Source organism: Ciconia boyciana, chromosome 2 (genome assembly GCF_034638445.1).
Source record: "Ciconia boyciana chromosome 2, ASM3463844v1, whole genome shotgun sequence".
In the NCBI taxonomy this organism is placed as follows: domain Eukaryota; kingdom Metazoa; phylum Chordata; class Aves; order Ciconiiformes; family Ciconiidae; genus Ciconia; species Ciconia boyciana.
The window spans coordinates 168977285-168992867 of record NC_132935.1 but is presented as its reverse complement, the minus strand read 5'-3'; the positions used below and the strand labels follow the sequence as shown (position 1 = coordinate 168992867).

The 15583-nt window shown below is 58.3% G+C and overlaps 1 protein-coding gene and 1 long non-coding RNA gene across 4 annotated transcripts in view; both read right to left on the bottom strand.

The window, feature by feature from the left end:
• Positions 1-7177, bottom strand: part of AGAP3 (ArfGAP with GTPase domain, ankyrin repeat and PH domain 3) — a 156791-nt gene extending 149614 nt beyond the window's left edge. For both annotated transcript variants that reach the window (XM_072855019.1, XM_072855020.1), the window contains exon 1: positions 6754-7177. In XM_072855019.1, coding sequence (XP_072711120.1) covers positions 6754-7030 — 277 coding nt within the window. In that variant the 5' untranslated portion in view covers positions 7031-7177. The remainder of the gene's footprint in view (positions 1-6753) is intronic.
• A 1590-nt stretch (positions 7178-8767) lies between these two features.
• Positions 8768-13906, bottom strand: LOC140647212 (uncharacterized). 2 transcript variants are annotated; one of them, XR_012040700.1, is made up of 4 exons: positions 13582-13906; positions 12279-12373; positions 11863-12127; positions 8768-9702 (listed from the first exon to the last, which is right to left on the bottom strand). It is a non-coding gene; the product is annotated as an uncharacterized lncRNA (long non-coding RNA). The 2 variants fall into 2 exon arrangements; XR_012040699.1 differs by lacking the exon at positions 8768-9702 and having other exon boundaries at positions 11324-12127.
• Positions 13907-15583: the final 1677 nt, after the last annotated feature.

Here is a 15583-nt window from a genome sequence, read left to right as displayed (position 1 = left end):
TCAGCAAAATACAGGCCCACTTTGCCTCCCCCCCCAGCCCTGACTACGCATTGCCACCTCCTCACCTGCGCCCACGCTCGCATTCATGCGGTCGCACCGTGAGCCTGGCGAGCAGCTGAAAACTGATCCAACCAAACCCCAATGCAAAGCTCAGTTTCTAACAGAGCAGTTCCCTGATGGAGCTCTCCACGCAGCAACCAGCGCTGGCAAAAGGGAGGGCAGGCAAGGAGCTGCCAGGTGGGAAGAGCCCCATGGTTCCTCCTAGCAGCAACCACACTTGTGTTGGATTGAGGTAACTGTGAAACTGCACCCACAGAAATCTCCAATGCTCTGGCTGAGGCCACATCCAAATCCCATTCTTTCCTTGAGGCATACCTCCACGTCCCCATCTTTTCCTCTTTAGCCACAATGTCAGAGTTCTTGCCCCCGCAGCGCCAGAAACCTTCTCTTCCCTCACCACGGCACCTGCAACTTCATCCTACTCAGTCTTCAGCTATCAAGATCATCCTCCACTCTCCCTGCTCCAGCTTCATCATCTCTCCCAACTCCTGTCAATCACAGCATCAAGCAATTTCTTTTTCTGGTTTTCTGACTCTTCCACAAGACCTTGTTCTTGAGTTGTAAGCTCTACAAGGTAAGAACTGCATCTGGCAAAGGTGGCTCCAGATGATTGGGGCCACAATATAAAACTTCATAAAAACAGGATGTATTTGTCCAAGTGTGCTACAGGCCTCCTCCAGCCGCGCTTCTGCTCTGCCCATCGCTCCCACGGGGCCAAGGTCTCCCCTCGCACCAGGACCTGGTCCGGGACTCTCCCCACACAGATCTTTCTGCTTGTGCCACTCACGCCAGGCTTCGGCTCTGGGAGACGCTGAGCAGCGTCAGCCCTGCCGACTCCTCTGCCAGGCAAGGACAGGCGCTGTGTTAGAGGACCCAGGGCTTTTCCTTGCCAGCACGTAAGGCGGCTCAAGAAGCACTTCCAAGTACCCTCAGGAGTCTCTCCTGGGAGTCTTTGCCCTGAGACCCCAGCACCCCCCATCCAAACAAAATAGAGCGTGTGATCAGAACATTTGCCCGATCTCTCATTTTGGGGTTCTTTTAACCACCTTTGCACTTAATTTCCAGCAAAGCTTGAGACTACAGTGACAGAGGAGCCCTGCCCCGACCCGGCCCGCAGAAGGGGCAGCACGGCAGAAGACATGCAGCCGCCCGGGATGCCTGGCTCCAGCCCCGGGAGCAGAGAGGCACTGATGGCTCTGAAGTTTGCTGCTCTTGGAGGAGACGGAGCACAGCTACTCCCACCGCACCCTGCCACCGTTCCCTGTGGTTTCCAAGCCTTTGGGAACTTACAGGCACACATAAACAGGGCAATTCTGCAGAGGTCATGGAATTAGCAGGAAAAAGCTAGCTAAGCAGAACACTCTCCTTCCCAAAGGGTGTAATTTACTTGAGGCTGATTCAGCTGAGCAAGGACATGCCAGCGAACCCTGAGCGCTGCCTGGCAGCACGGGGCTCCCCAGGACCGAGGCAGGATGGTGGGAGGACTCCAGTGAGCTTCGTTCTTATCTTCCTCAAGAAGATACTGCATCAATGGCAACTCCTGCCTCAGATTTATGCTTTGTGAATCAGAGCATCAGGAACCAGTTTCAGAAGACCTTGGAAGAGGATGCAGAATAGAGCTGTAAAACTTATGCTGGAACTGAAAAAAAATGACAAGGTCCAGCCAGTTTAACTCATCAGAAAAAGAGACAGAAAAGTGTCCTCATTAATTGGTACAAGCAGTTTTAAACACAAAAATACCCAGTATCAAGGGACTAGTTACTCTTAGAGAGAAATGCAAAAAAAAAAAATCCAGGATGTTGGAGATGCCTATTGAAAAAAATTACACTTATTATTAAAAGCAAGCTGGCTAATAATGGAGAAAAACTCCTAAGGTTGCAAGGCCCTAGACTGCAACCGTATCTCAAAGATATGCCTTAGCCAGATGCCTTGTATTTAGCTGATTGGGAAAAGGCTAAAATCCTGGGATGAAAGTGTTCATACCAAGTGACCCAACAGTCTCTTCTGGTCTTAAACCCAGCAAAACAGCTGGGACCTGGAGGAAGGCAAAGCCAACGTTCAAAGGTAATTCCTGCGCAGGAAAAGCCAGATGCAGAGCCGCCGTTAACTGCCAGTCTGCTACCGGCAGATCGTTCTCCAGGGCTTTTTTCATCCTGTGCCTCTGCCAGAGAAGCAACAGCTGAAAAACGTAGAGGAAAGCTTTTCCAAACTAATCCTGCTTCTTAAAAATGCAGAAAGGAACGAAAACGAGTTTAGAAGTGTGTTGGAGGGGTGTGAAAGGACAGTTTAGAAGTGTGTGGAAGGGAAAAAACACACACTCCGGGTAAAACTCTGACTACCCTCATTCCAACAGAGAGGTTCTTGCTCCTGCTACCTGGCCACCAAGTCCTCTCACGATGGCCGACAACTTTCTCCAAGCTTTTCATGAGAGCTGAGCCTTTAAGTGGGCTGCAAGAGATGTGCACGATAGCTAATGTCAGGAAAAAATTCCTGTCGTTTGACAAAAGCTCTGTTGAGGGATCTCACCTACTTCTCCTCATCTATCTTCCACCTCCTCCCCCCTGGCCTTCGTTACTTTACGCACACGAAGACCTCTGTGTACCCATCTTCTCAGCCCCTCACCGTGATCCTCCTCCCGCATCTCCATCTTCCTGGCTCGCTCTCTCCTGTGCGTCAGTGGATCCACGCCAGCTCCGTGCTGCCCCATGCAACTCGCAGTCCCCATCCTGTACGTCCCTCAGGTAATTCTCTGCACCGTCAGCGTTGCTCTCCCTACCTGGAACCTGCATTTTGGTCACTTCTGAAAATTCACTTCTATGAAAGAAATTAAGTGCTGTGTAATTACTGTTCTAATTACAAATTCTATTAATATAATTCTGTCTACAGTCTGTTCCAGAGTAACATAGGTAGAGGTCACATTTATGACAAGCAGGGGTTGCACCGACCTCAGAACTAAAGTTGCGTATCATTTTGCTTTACGCACATATAAAATCTTTTACAGAGCTCAGCAGCTTGCAGCAGTCTCTGAAATTTGGCAAAAAAACAAGGCTGGGATGAGGGAAACGCTTTTTGCTAGCCCCCTGAAAATCTGTCCAAATTTGGCAGTTAGAAACTACTGAAAACCACCGGGTCCTGCCTGTGATTCAGCTGACGCTGGCGACCAGCCAAACCCACCGCCTTCCCCAGCCCTGGGTGCCCACCAGCCCTCTCTCCTGCCACAGCCTCTAAACGAGGCTCCAGCTACAAGGAGGAGACCAAAATAAGGCAGATTTCCCTGTCTTCCTGCAGCGACACTCTGAACACCACCTCCGTTTGGGCCCAGGAGCAGCTGACCGGTGAGCGGCCGCAGGCTCCGTCCCCACGTGGTTTTCACCCTGTCGTTGCCTCCAAACTCTTCTCGTTCCTCCTCGGGAAAAGGCTCCTTCCCCCGACCCGGCAGGGCTACCAGGGCTCCCGGCTGCAGCAGCCTACCCACCACCCGTTTTATCTCCCCCCTTGGTGGCGATGCCGCACGCAGCGTGAGCCACAAAACCACAAGGTTTCTGTACAACACACCTTCCCCCAACGCCTCCCCCTCCTACCCACCGACACTGCTCCGAAGGGGAACACTGCACGGAAGCAACGGCAACCCTGGCTCCAGCCGCAGGGTGGACAGCTCGGGCATACCGCTACCGCTGCAGAAAGGAACTGGCCCCTGCCTTTTTCCCTTTTAAAAATGAAGGAATTGCTGGCAGAAAAAGAATCTGGTAAGAGGATGTGAGCTAGTCTCACAATGTCCAGCACTCGGTGTTAGGAAGCTGAATTTGGGATTTCACTGGCCACTTCCGTAACGGATTTTAGGACCAGAAGTAGTCGTTACAGTCACAGAATCTGATCTTCAGATCAAGAACGTAAACAAACCAATAAACAAAACCCCTCTTCCAGCAATTTCTGTATCAAGCCCAAAACATGCAGTTTAGAAGGATATTCCCTTCCAGACTCAGCCACTTGAAGAAACGATAACATCTCCAGCAAAACTCTCCCAGTGGTTAATTACCCCCACTGTTAATTCAGCCTCTCACATATACTTGGTAACGTATCACATGTAACTGCATCATCACAGCACACTTTTCACCAGGATTACGATTTAACCCAGTGCCTGGCAGGTAAGTGGGGAATGCAGCCAAGATAAGGAAACCTGCGGGATTCCTGCTCTGCCAAATCCACAGCTGGAAAGAACGGAGGGAGGAGGCGGGGAAGGACCAGAAGAGACAGGACGGGTCTGTGGTTGGAGCGGGCAATGCCCCCGAGGACACCTGGCCTCCAGCCCCGTCACACAGCCCTGCGTGACGCCAAGCAAGCCACGCCACGGCCGCCTGCTAGCGTGCTGGTCGCTCTTCACGCCTCATCTTTGGGTGAAACGAGACAGCTGCCGTCCAGCTTCGGGAAGCCCGGGCCGCTTGCAGCTGCGCGTGAAAGAATTTTGTTTTCACACCCTCCTTTGAGCAGCAGGAGAAGACACGCACCAGGAGTGAAGTTGCTAAGAGACGCACCTAAACGCCAACGTGCTCGCCACCAGCCTGCACATGTTCACAGGGTGCAGGAGGGCAGCGGCGGGCGAGGACAGACAGACACACACACCCCCCCAACACCCAGGGGAGTGGCAGGAGCGGCTCTACATCCCCGCTGGGAGGGAGACGAGGTGCGAGGGGCAGGGACGCAGGGAGCCCGTGAGGGCTGGCCACCCACGCTCTGCCTGCAGAGATGGCCCCGTGAGCCACTCGGGAGTAACACCCAGGTTTCGTACGGCAGTATTTCAGTTGGTAGCTTCTCTGTCCCACAACATGGGAATCACAAGCAGGATCAGACCACATAATCACAGTCACCAGTCCCTCAGGTCTTCCACCGCAGCCGGGATCAGAGGCACAAACAAGGAAGAGCTGCAGGAACCCCATGGGAACGGACGTGAGACGGTCTTCCCCACCAGGACCATCCTGACCGCCCCAGCCGGAGACCGGCCGGAGCCCCGACACGCAGGCCTGAGGCACTGCCATGGCCTGTGCCAACCCTGTGCGCTCCCACTGATCTCCAGTACAAATCCCTTCCCCCTTCACCTCGTTAAATTCCATTAATTCAATGGCTTTCTGTGGCAGGAGACCTCTCAGGGCAGTCACAGAAGTGGAAAAAAAGCCCCCTCCTTTTACTGGTTTTACATTTGCCCCGTTGGGATCCCACTGAGCGTCCTTTGTCCTTGCACCACACGACAGATGAAGCAAATTCTTGAATTTACATTCCCTCGACCGTGCAATCTTTTAGGCTCTTGTTACAGTCCCTCTTACTTTCCTTCTTCCCAAGGAAGCCATCCCAAAGACTGAAGCGGGATGCAGGCATCTTGAGAAAAGCTCCAGGGAAGCTGCCTGGCGCAGGCTGCCACCCCCGTGCAGCGTCACCTGCCGCGGAGGCCGGTACCGCGCTGCTCCCTGCCTGCACCCACTACAGCGGGGCCACCACTCTCCAAAACCGGTCCCACGTGCCACCTGCGGCGACATTTCTGGCGTGAGCCAACGGGAACCGACCCGAGCACGCTGCCAAAATCGAGCGGAGACAACAAAAACCACAGCAGGGAAACAGCAACACGCAACCAGCCCCCAAACCGAATCAGGATTCCTTACAGAGACCAAACGGCACCCACAGCCCCAAGGCTTTCTTTGCTAAAGCGCAAAGCCTTGCTGCAGAGATCTGAGGGTTCAGGCTCACCACAGCCAGCCAGAGGGACCTTTCGGTTGGGCTGCCGTGAGCCGCCCCCCAGCCTAACAGCAGCCTCGGCGCAGAGCTGCGAACCCTTCCCCTTCCTCTCGTCCATCCCCTCACTCGGCTCCTCTCAGCCCTTCCCTTGCGAGTTCCTCGGGCCGAGACTGCGGTTTTCTGCATTCTTCGTTTTAACAGGCTTCGGCACATCCCATGCCCCCTGCATTTTGTTGCCCACCGAGACTAAGGGCAGATCCCCTCTCGCCCAGAGCTCGGCGCCCCGGGCTGCATCTCCCCGACGGGAGGAACGAAGGCCGGCGTCCTCCAGCCCTGCGCCGGCTGCGGGCCGCGACCACCGGCGCTGCAGGCCGCGGCGCCGGGCCGGGACCCCCGGGGCAGGGGGGGGGGGGCTGCGGAGTGCCCCCCACCCCCCACCCCCGCCCGGCGCCCGCAGCCCCCCGGGACGGAGCCCAGCCGGGCCCCGGGCCGCCGCCCGCACGGCTCCGGGCAGCGGGGGGCGCCGCGCCCGCAGGCCCCGGCCCGCCTCGGCGCAGGCCGCGGCCCAGCCCCGCCGCGCCTCCGGCCACCCCCGCGGGCCGGCGCTGCCGGGGCGGCCGCTTCCCGCCGCTGTGGCGGGGCCCGCCGGGCAGCGCGGCCGGGCCCCGGCCCGGCGAGCGGCGCGGGGCGGAGCGGGCAGCGCTCCAGCCGGGCCCCGCGGGCAGGCAGCGGGCGAGGCCGCCGCCTCCGGCGGGCACCGGGAGCAGGTGCAGCGGCCGGCGGGGACAAAGGGAAGCGGCGATGGCCCGGCCCGACCCGGCCCGGCCCGGCCCGGTTCGGTGCGGCGCGGCCGGGGCCGGCGCGGCGCCGCTTGGCCTGGCGCGGACCAGCGCGGCCCGGCGCGGGCCAGCTCGGCCCGGTTCGGCTCGGCTCGGCTCGGCCCGCCCCGGGTCGGCCCGTCCGCCTTACCCTCGATGGAGATGACGTGCTCGCGGATCTGGCTCTGCAGCGCCAGGTCCTCCACGCGCTCGATGAGGTCGTAGATGGCGTAGATGTTGGGGTGCACCGACTCGAAGCGCCCGATCTCGGCCCGGATCGCCGCCGAGTTGGAGAGCCCGAACTGCGGCGGCGGCGGCCCACCGGGCTGCGGGCCCGAGGGGCCGGGCACCGGTACCGGCACCGGCCCGCCCGGCGCCGCCAGGCTCTGCTGCTGCGGGCTCTGCCCGGGCCCGCCCTGGAAGTTCATGGCGGCGGCGGCGGCGGCGGGGCCGGCGGTCAGCGGCGCGGGGCCGCCGGCAGCCGCTGCATGGCCGCGCTCTGCGGGCTCTGCCGCCCCCGCCCCGCTCCGCTCCGCTCCGCGCCGCCGGCAGCGCGCCCCGCGTCACGCGCCGCCCCCGCCCCGCCCGCGCCCGCGTCGCGTCACGCCGGCCGGGAGCGGGACCGGCCCCGGGGCGGGGCGGGGCGGGGCGCCGGGGGCGGGGGGGCTGCGCCGCCGGCGGGGGCGCGGGCCGGGGCGGGGGCCGCGCCCTGCCCTGCCCCGCCCCGCCCCGCCCGCCCCACGCGCGGCCCGGCACGGCCCCCGCCCGGCCCCGGCCCCCGCCCCCGGCTCTGCCCGCTCCCCGCCCCGCCTGCCCACGCCGCCCCGGCCCGCGCTGCCCGGCCCGCTGCGGGCGGCGGCGACGGCCCTGCCAGCCCTCGCCTCGGGGCCGGGGCGCGTCAGGCCGGGGCGGACGCGGCTCCCCGGCCCCTCGCCGCCCCTCGCCCCCGGCAGCGCCCGCGGCCCGTCGCAGTCGTGCCGCCTCCCTCCCCACGCCCCCCGCGCCCCTCGGCGGCCCCGCGGGGCGCCGGGCCGATGCCCCCAGGTTGGCCCCGGGACCTCCCCGTTGCCAGCCCCGCCTCCCGGCTATTTCGGAGGTAATTCCACCGTTTCACTTTTCGTGCCGAGGTCATTAGTGAAGCTACGAAACGCGGCTGGTCCCGCAGGGTCCCTGGCTGACCACCAGCCGCTGCCCCACCGCGGGGGTGGGGTCCCCTCTCCGGTCACCCCCTGCCCACAGGGCCCCGCTGCCATCCCCTCGCTCACACGCGCCGTACAGGCTGCTTCGGGGAAGGCCGGTGCGGCGGCGGCAGCACAGCGGGGACTGTGGCGGGGGATGCTCGGGGAGCGTGGGGCTGCCGCGGGCGGGACGCAGGAGCGGTTGGTGGGTCCATCTAACGAAGCCGCAGGCGGTCGCGCTGGTCGGGCTCTCCGCAGTCGTGACCGTCACGCTGCCAGCCCCGTCGCTCCTGTTGGGCAGGGGCCGATAAAGCCCCCCCCGGCTGCGCCCCCCCCTAAAAACAGCCTGCGAGGGGTGACCACGAGACGGGAAAGGCCCCGCGCTGGCAGCACCGTGGGCACGTGCATCCCGGCCTGCGGGCAGCCTGAGAGCCGGCCGAGCCGGGGAGATGGATGGAAATGAGAGAGCACCTTCCAAAAAGCGGGGAAACCAAGAAACCAGGATCATAAGCCCTGGCTGATTAAATGAGACAGTATAATTAGGAAGATGAAGAAAGAACGGAAAAAGGGCCAGCTGAGGGAATCGAGACCCCAACGAATTTCTCCCTCAGTCCCGCTGGGACCAAAGCCCCGTGGGGCGGCGATGCCCCGATGCCCGGGGGGCTCGGGGGGCGGCTGCAGAGCCGGGCCTGGGCCGTGCTGGGGCAGCTGGGGGCTGGCTCCCACCCACCGCCCTTCTCAGAGGTGATGTTGGGAAGGGTTGGAGGAGGAGGAATCTCTGGAGGGTTTCTAACCAGAAACGCCCCCCGGGCTCAGGAATCCTCCGGGATGCTGGCAGCCGGGTGCTGGGGGAGTGTGGGTGGGAGAAGCGCATCCCTGCCCTCTTTGTCTCCCTCTTTTGGCCTGCCAGGATTCCTCGAGAGTGCGTCCCTGCAGCCTACACCATGAGAAGGGGTTGGTTAGAAAAAAACTTTTATGAGGGTTTTGTTGAAAGGTTTTAGAAAATCCACGTCTGCTATAGCGCCTAGATCAACCTCACCTGTACGCTCCTTGACGCTTTCCAAGACCTCTGAATGGATTTGTGAGTCAGAAGTTCGCTTTACAAAAGCCGGGCTGGCTCTTCCCTAGCACGTCAGATGTAGCCACATCTGCATCTGTTCTCTACTACAGTTTCTGCGGAAGCAGTGGGCACACAAGTTGCACACCCTGCTCTGCAGTGCCCGGGCCATGCCCAGAGCCGTCTTTGAAGACTGTTTTTTTATTTGCGTCTTTCTGTTCTTGTTCACGGCAGCTAACTGAACCGGTTGGCTGCAGACGACACCGGGCAGTCCAAGGGTCCCCTGTCCAAATCCCTCCGGAGGTGCTGGATGGGTGCCCCTGCCCTGGAGCAACGAGTCTGTTTTCTGTGTCCTCTCCCACTGACGCTTCAGTCTGAGACGTTTCCTTGGGTGTATTGGCCATATAAAAAACGGCTTCACGCCCAGTGCCACCAAAGCGGCTGGGTTCGTTTCTTCAGAAAGCTCCTCTGGTATCATGTGCCAAGGGTTTTCCAGTCTGCCTACATATGGAAAGAGCGAGCAATCTGGCAAGGTTGCCTTGTGGGTATCTCCCCGTTCCTCTACTGTTAAGGACATTTATTTCATCATCTCTGAATGAGAAAACCACTTCGATGATTTGTCTGTCCAAAACAACCGTCTTGGGGCCTTTCGCTTGGTCTCCTGTCTCCTCAGAGGGGAGGGCCAGTAGAAGGCTGCAGGTCCTGGATGTTTCTGAAACATGTGTGGGGTCCTGCACCATCACCCCATGAAGGCTCCTGGGCAAACGGCTAGGTTTTCATCAAGTTAACACCTGGAAAGCATGAGCTGTTGCAGCCTGGGGAACTTCCAGAGGTCCACGGGGAGATTCCTACATTTCTGTAAGATCTGTGGAGCCCAGGCAGCAGGATTAGTCTTTTTTTTTAATAAATATACACACGTACATACATATATACACACACGTGTATATGTTTCAATATTTTCCCTTTCTTTCTTGGAGAAGGAACAAGAGAAAAAAATGAAAAAAACCATTGCTTTCTGCTTTTCTCCTTATCTTTACGCACCAGCAGAGCACTGAAAGTGAACATTACCCAAAGCTGGATGAAAAATGAAACCTGAAAAGATGAACCTAAGCAGCCACATTCATCCTGCAACCCACAGACACCAAGGGGTCTAGCTAAGAAGCAGGTGCCTCCTCAAGCCTACGCGGAGCTGCTCAGCCTGAAACTGCTGCCCGCAGATCTGGGGCAGAGCACCATCGATATTACGGCTGTAGATCTCACACTGCCCCTCGGTTTGCATTTGGCTTTTGAAGTCAAGATCCTGAGTCAACCCTGTGACTTGATGCTCTGAAATGGACGGGTGCTGGTATTGACGTGAGCGGGTGTCCTACAATTAGTGATCATAATGGGATTGCAATCAATCCGGACAAATAGGTGATAATCCCAGCCAATACCATGTTTATGTAGTGCTTCAAAAGGCTTAATTTCCTTGGACAGAGGAAAGTCAAGAGAAATCACTGAAAAGGAAAGATTAGGCTAAAAAATATTAATTTAAATGCAAACCCCAAGCAGAATTTCTTGGATGACCAAGAAAAAGGGACAGATTTAAAAATCCATCTTGAAAGGACTGGCGTCAGAAGTCTAATTTGGGGATGTCTCGTGTGATGGGCTGGTTTCAGGCAACGTTTCCCTCTGCTCATCACAGTGGAGATGGGAGCTGTTCTGTGATAGCCAGGTCGCTGAGGTCATCAGAACATCTGCCCAAGACACGGTGTCACATCGAATTTATTTTCTTCCAGCTTTGCTCCATCATTTCCCCAGTTAAATTTAAATGTCGAAGAGAGCACCCACAGGCTCTGAGCACACCACCAGTCAGGTGCCACTTTTCCCCGAACAACAGCTGCCCCGTACCCAGCGCCGGCGTCCCCTTCACCACGGAGTTACGGGACGCACCGACTCAAGGGATGCACCGGCTCAAGGGCTGGGGAGAGGCACTGCCGGGTCCCGTTCTGGGCTTCACCGGCTGTAAGATCTCACCCAGTGACCTCTGTGGTGAGACCGTAACTTTTTTGACTAAGTACAGACGAAGTCTGGCTAAAGCAGGCATTCCCTGGAGGTGGCTGGCCGAGACCTACAGGCACCCAGAGGCAGAGAACAGACCAGGACCCCACCACAGAAACGTGCTGCTCTGGTACGTGTGATGCACCCGGCCGCGTCCTTAGTAAAGCACGGGAAAGAGAGGGGGGGCTGAAGTCTCATCAGCCTTCTCCCAGCCGCACCAGCTGGCCCAGGAAAAGCGATGCTCCCTCCCCAAACCCTGCCTGCCTCGCGCTCTGCCCGAACCCCTGCTCCGCCCATACCCCACCGGCTCTTGTCACAGAGCCGTAAGGGTTGGTATTAGAAACGGGCCTCGGTACATCAGCTAGCGAGCTCAGGGGATGAAATGAATGTAATCTAAGTCTAATAAACATTTTTAACTGATTTTAAATTCTTCAATCTCCCGTGAATATATCCCAAAATTGAGATTTGTTCTTTTTGCAAGTGACTTCATTAGCACATGCATCCGTTTCCCCCGCTGCCCACCCGGCTCCTTCACTGCAGTGATGCTGTCTGTAATCCCACATTGCTCTTCCTTCTCTTGCTTTTGGGAATTTCTTGCCTGTGGATGTTGCACTTGTTACCAGAAAAAATACCCAGTAGAACTAATTTCCCAACTCTTCTGAGACGTCACGTGAGGGGGACCCTCACCGCCCTTTGCTGGTGTGCTGTCGATAAGTTATCTCTGAGAGCGGTTTACCAGCAGCTTTGCACCTCCTCCCCGGTGCTGACACCCCAGCCGCCTTCGCTCCCTAGAAAGGTGTTTGGGCATTGTCTTCAAACCACCACTCAGCCTCTGCTCTGATGCAATTGTAAGGCTTAGAAAGATCAAAGTCATTTTCTCCAAACCTCAGATAATTTGCACGTTTCTTTTCTGGATCCTCTCAGACGTCTTAATAACTTTTCAAAATGCAAAACTCTGGATGCCATTTTCCAGTGCTGGCCTCACCTCTGCCGAATGCCGCAACGCAGTTTCTCTGCTGTCCCTACGTCACCTTCGCCTCCGCCTTGCACACGCCTCTGTGGGGGGATTCCTTGCTCATTTGTGATCCCCAGTCTGTGATTTTAACTGTAGGTCATCCACATATTTTCAACATGCGTGTTTTCTTGCTGCTTTTAGACCAGAGTAAGATGCTGAATGCCACCAGCACCAGCAGAGGTCTTTTAGGGACCTTTCCAGGACCACACTCGGCCAAAAAAAGAAATTCCTGTTGCTGAACACATTTTGAATTCATTAGTTAGCCTTTTAGAGTAATTTAATAGTTCTTTATTAGCATTGTACACTGCTAAGCTTTTAAATCAAGATGTCCCATGTCATTAAGCCAATTCTCTTACCAAAGCCAAGCATCTTACAGCTGCACTTACCTTTTCAGCACAGTCTTCAAAAACTGAAGACAGGGTTGTTTGAGACAACCGCTCCCAGCAGGAGAGCTCCCAGAGGAAAGCAGACGGAATAGTTCCTGCAAAGCAAAATGGGGCGTTCTTGATTACAAATTGGAAACGGACTTACTGAAAGAGGGAAACGAATCAACCCAAGTGCAGTCACCAAGGGTTCCGGGCACCAAAGCCCTCTGCCCGTCCTGGCGCTCAGTACCGGGGGCACCGTTGTGCCATGGGAAGTGACCCGGCCACAGCCAAGGCTGCCGCCGGGTGCCCCGCAGTAAGTGCGAGGGAAAGCCTGGCCGAGGGCCCCGACCCCGCGCTGCCGGGGCTGCTCGGGACTCGCTGGGACCCTCATCGCGCTGCAGCAGAACGCGTCCCCCCGGCTCTGCCCTTGTGCTTGAGTTCACACAGTTGCTCAACGCACAGGAGCGAGCAGGACCCTTCCCCTGCCCCTTTCCCTTTCCCTGCCCCTGCCCCTTCCCCTGCCCCTTCTCCTTCCCCTTCCCCTGCCACTTCCCCTTCCCCTGCCCCTTCCCCTGCCCCTTCTCCTTCCCCTGCCCCAGCTCCTTCCCCTGCCCCAGCCCCTTCCCCTGCCCCTTCTCCTTCCCCTGCCCCTTCTCCTTCCCCTTCCCCTGCCCCTTCCCTTCCCTTGCCCCTGCCCCAGCCCCTTCCCCTTCCCCTTCCCCTTCCCCTTCCCCTTCCCCTTCTCCTTCCCTTCCCCTTCCCCTTCCCCTTCCCCTTCTCCTTCCTCAGCCCCTTCCCCTGCCCCTTCTCCTTCCCTTCCCCTGCCCCTTCCCCTTCCCTTGCCCCTGCCCCAGCCCCTTCCCCTTCCCCTTCTCCTTCCCCTTCTCCTTCCCCTGCCCCTTCCCCTTCCCCTGCCCCTTCTCCTTCTCCTGCCCCAGCCCCTTCCCTTCCCTTCTCCTTCCCTTCCCCTTCTCCTTCCCCTGCCCCTTCCCCTTCCCCTGCCCCTTCTCCTTCTCCTGCCCCAGCCCCTTCCCCTGCCCCTTCTCCTTCTCCTTCCCCTTCCCCTTCCCCTGCCCCTGCCCCTGCCCCAGCCCCTTCCCCTTCCCCTTCTCCTTCCCCTGTCCCAGCCCCTGCCCCTGCCCCTGCCCCTGCCCCTGCCCCTGCCCCTGCCAGCCGCACCGCTCCCGACCCAGGCTGCTGGTGACTGTTGCACCCACACGCTCCCTCTGGCTTAGGCCACTTTCCCGCTGGCCACCCTGTTTTCCAGCCTGCTGCAATATTCTGTGAATCAGCGCTGATGCAGATGGCACAGCTCTGTCACCTGAACTGGCCCCAGCTCTTCCTGGAAACTGCAAATCATGAATAACACAGAAAACGGCCCAGGCATTTACAGTGCTTCATCCAGCCACCCCTCTTCCCCACCGCTCGACAGCTTCAGCCGTTCGCTGCACCTCGTCGTCATCGTCGGCCCCGCGAATGGGCCGGGGGGCTGCCCTGGGCTGGGGGGGAAGCAGCCGGCCTTGCAGCCGCTAACGTGCCCAGCAGCACCCGTCTGCCGGCGAGGCAGCCGCTCTAGAAGAAACGGCGCGGATCAGCACGGTTATCCGGCGGCTCCCGAGCGGCTCCTCCTGCGCAGACATCGCCGCTTCCCCGAGGAACTGCGGCGTCAGCGGGCACGTCATCCGCTGCGTGGAAAATGAGTCCATCACCCTGCCGCCTGCCAGCGCAGAGGAGGAACATCAAACTCTTCTCCCGTTTCACAGCGTCATTGACAGCATCAGTGCGGAGCCGGGCAGGCACGCTGCCGTTGACAGCTCTCCTGTTCCTAACGCATTCTTACATCTTCTCCCTGCTGTCCTTGGCAGGACCTGACCCTGATTTCTTCCTGATGCCTCTCACTTCCCTTATCTTTTTCCACTTATCCTAAATTCTCATGTACCGTGAGAAATTCTCTGTTTCCTATTAGCTCCATTCATTGCGCGTTGCTTTGTGTCCTGAGTTCCTAAGGAAACAAGTTACAGATACTGCAGCAGTGGGGATTATCCGAGCGACTGCCTCTAACGAAGCTCTAATGAGCCTCCAACGCGCGTTCGGGGGAGCTCACACAGCGACTTCGCCTGTGCGGATCCTCCGTGGGGCCGGAATCCCCCTGCTGTCCCACAGCGCTGGCTGCCACCCAAAGGCGGGTTCCTGCGGCAGTGGGGAAGGCAGCACCTCAGAGGTAGCTCCATGGGATCTGTTAGTGCCGAATTTAGGGTCCACCGAAGAACAAGGTCCTACAATGGCTGAAAATAGCAGACTGCTTCAGAAACCTTCCTACAACCTGATGGAAAAACTGAAGGCCTTCTTCAAGAAGGTGTAAATCCAAAATCTCCAACAAGCGGACTTTAACCAACCTAAAAGAGAGACCCGGCTTTTTGTCATTGTTTTCTTTAACGACAGGAAGAAATCTTGCACTTCCCCTACAGAAGTAAGCAGAGGAGCCGTCACCAGGCTGGATGCCACAGACCCCAACCAGAGTCCGGGCGCTGACGGGGCCTTGGGGGACTCTGCTCCAACCTCCTGCTCAAAACCTCGCAGTCCTTCAGCAGATTGCCTTCTGCATTACCCCAGGCGTCCCGCAAAGCAAAGCACTGCCTTACACCCTCTCCTGCGTACGTGGCACAGGCAGCTGGTCCTGGGGTGACAGATTTTATCCGAAGTCACCGAAAGGAAACCTGCAGAGGCGGCAGGAGTTTGTGCCTCAGGCCATGGAAGCCCTGCCGTCGGTGCTGGCTGGAGCACGCCTGGGCCAGCAGGACCAGCGGTTCCCCATCCCGGCTGAAAAGCACTTCGGGTAAAAGACGCGTAAATGCGCTTTCCTGACCGTGGAATTAAAATCAGCATAAGTAAAATGTGAGCTTGTAAGGAGGAACTCCTGCAGGCCAGGGGCCCTCTCAAGGAAGGAGATGGAGTTCAGGGATCCCGCAGGTTCAGAGCGCGGAGAGGAGGACATCGTTCTCCCAGTGGGGACACAGCACTTGGAGAGGGCTGCTATTGCCGTGGAGGGGGGAGAGTCTCCCCACTTTGCTGGGCAGCAGCTCCGGAGGTTTGGTTCCCGGGGACCCGGCAGGTGCCCCTGCGCCGGGACGCAGGTCAGGCACCCGAGGCAGGGACACACTCGGTCACTTTTGGTGGCTGCGGGGGTGGCACACGCTTCATCGGCCAAGCATCTGACAGGGATCCCTGCGACGGGTGATGGCTGGAAGCGTTTTTTGCAAAAACTGGAAATCCCCAGAGGAGGGCTCTGGCTCAGCACTAATCCTTACCCCCTGCAAAGTGCA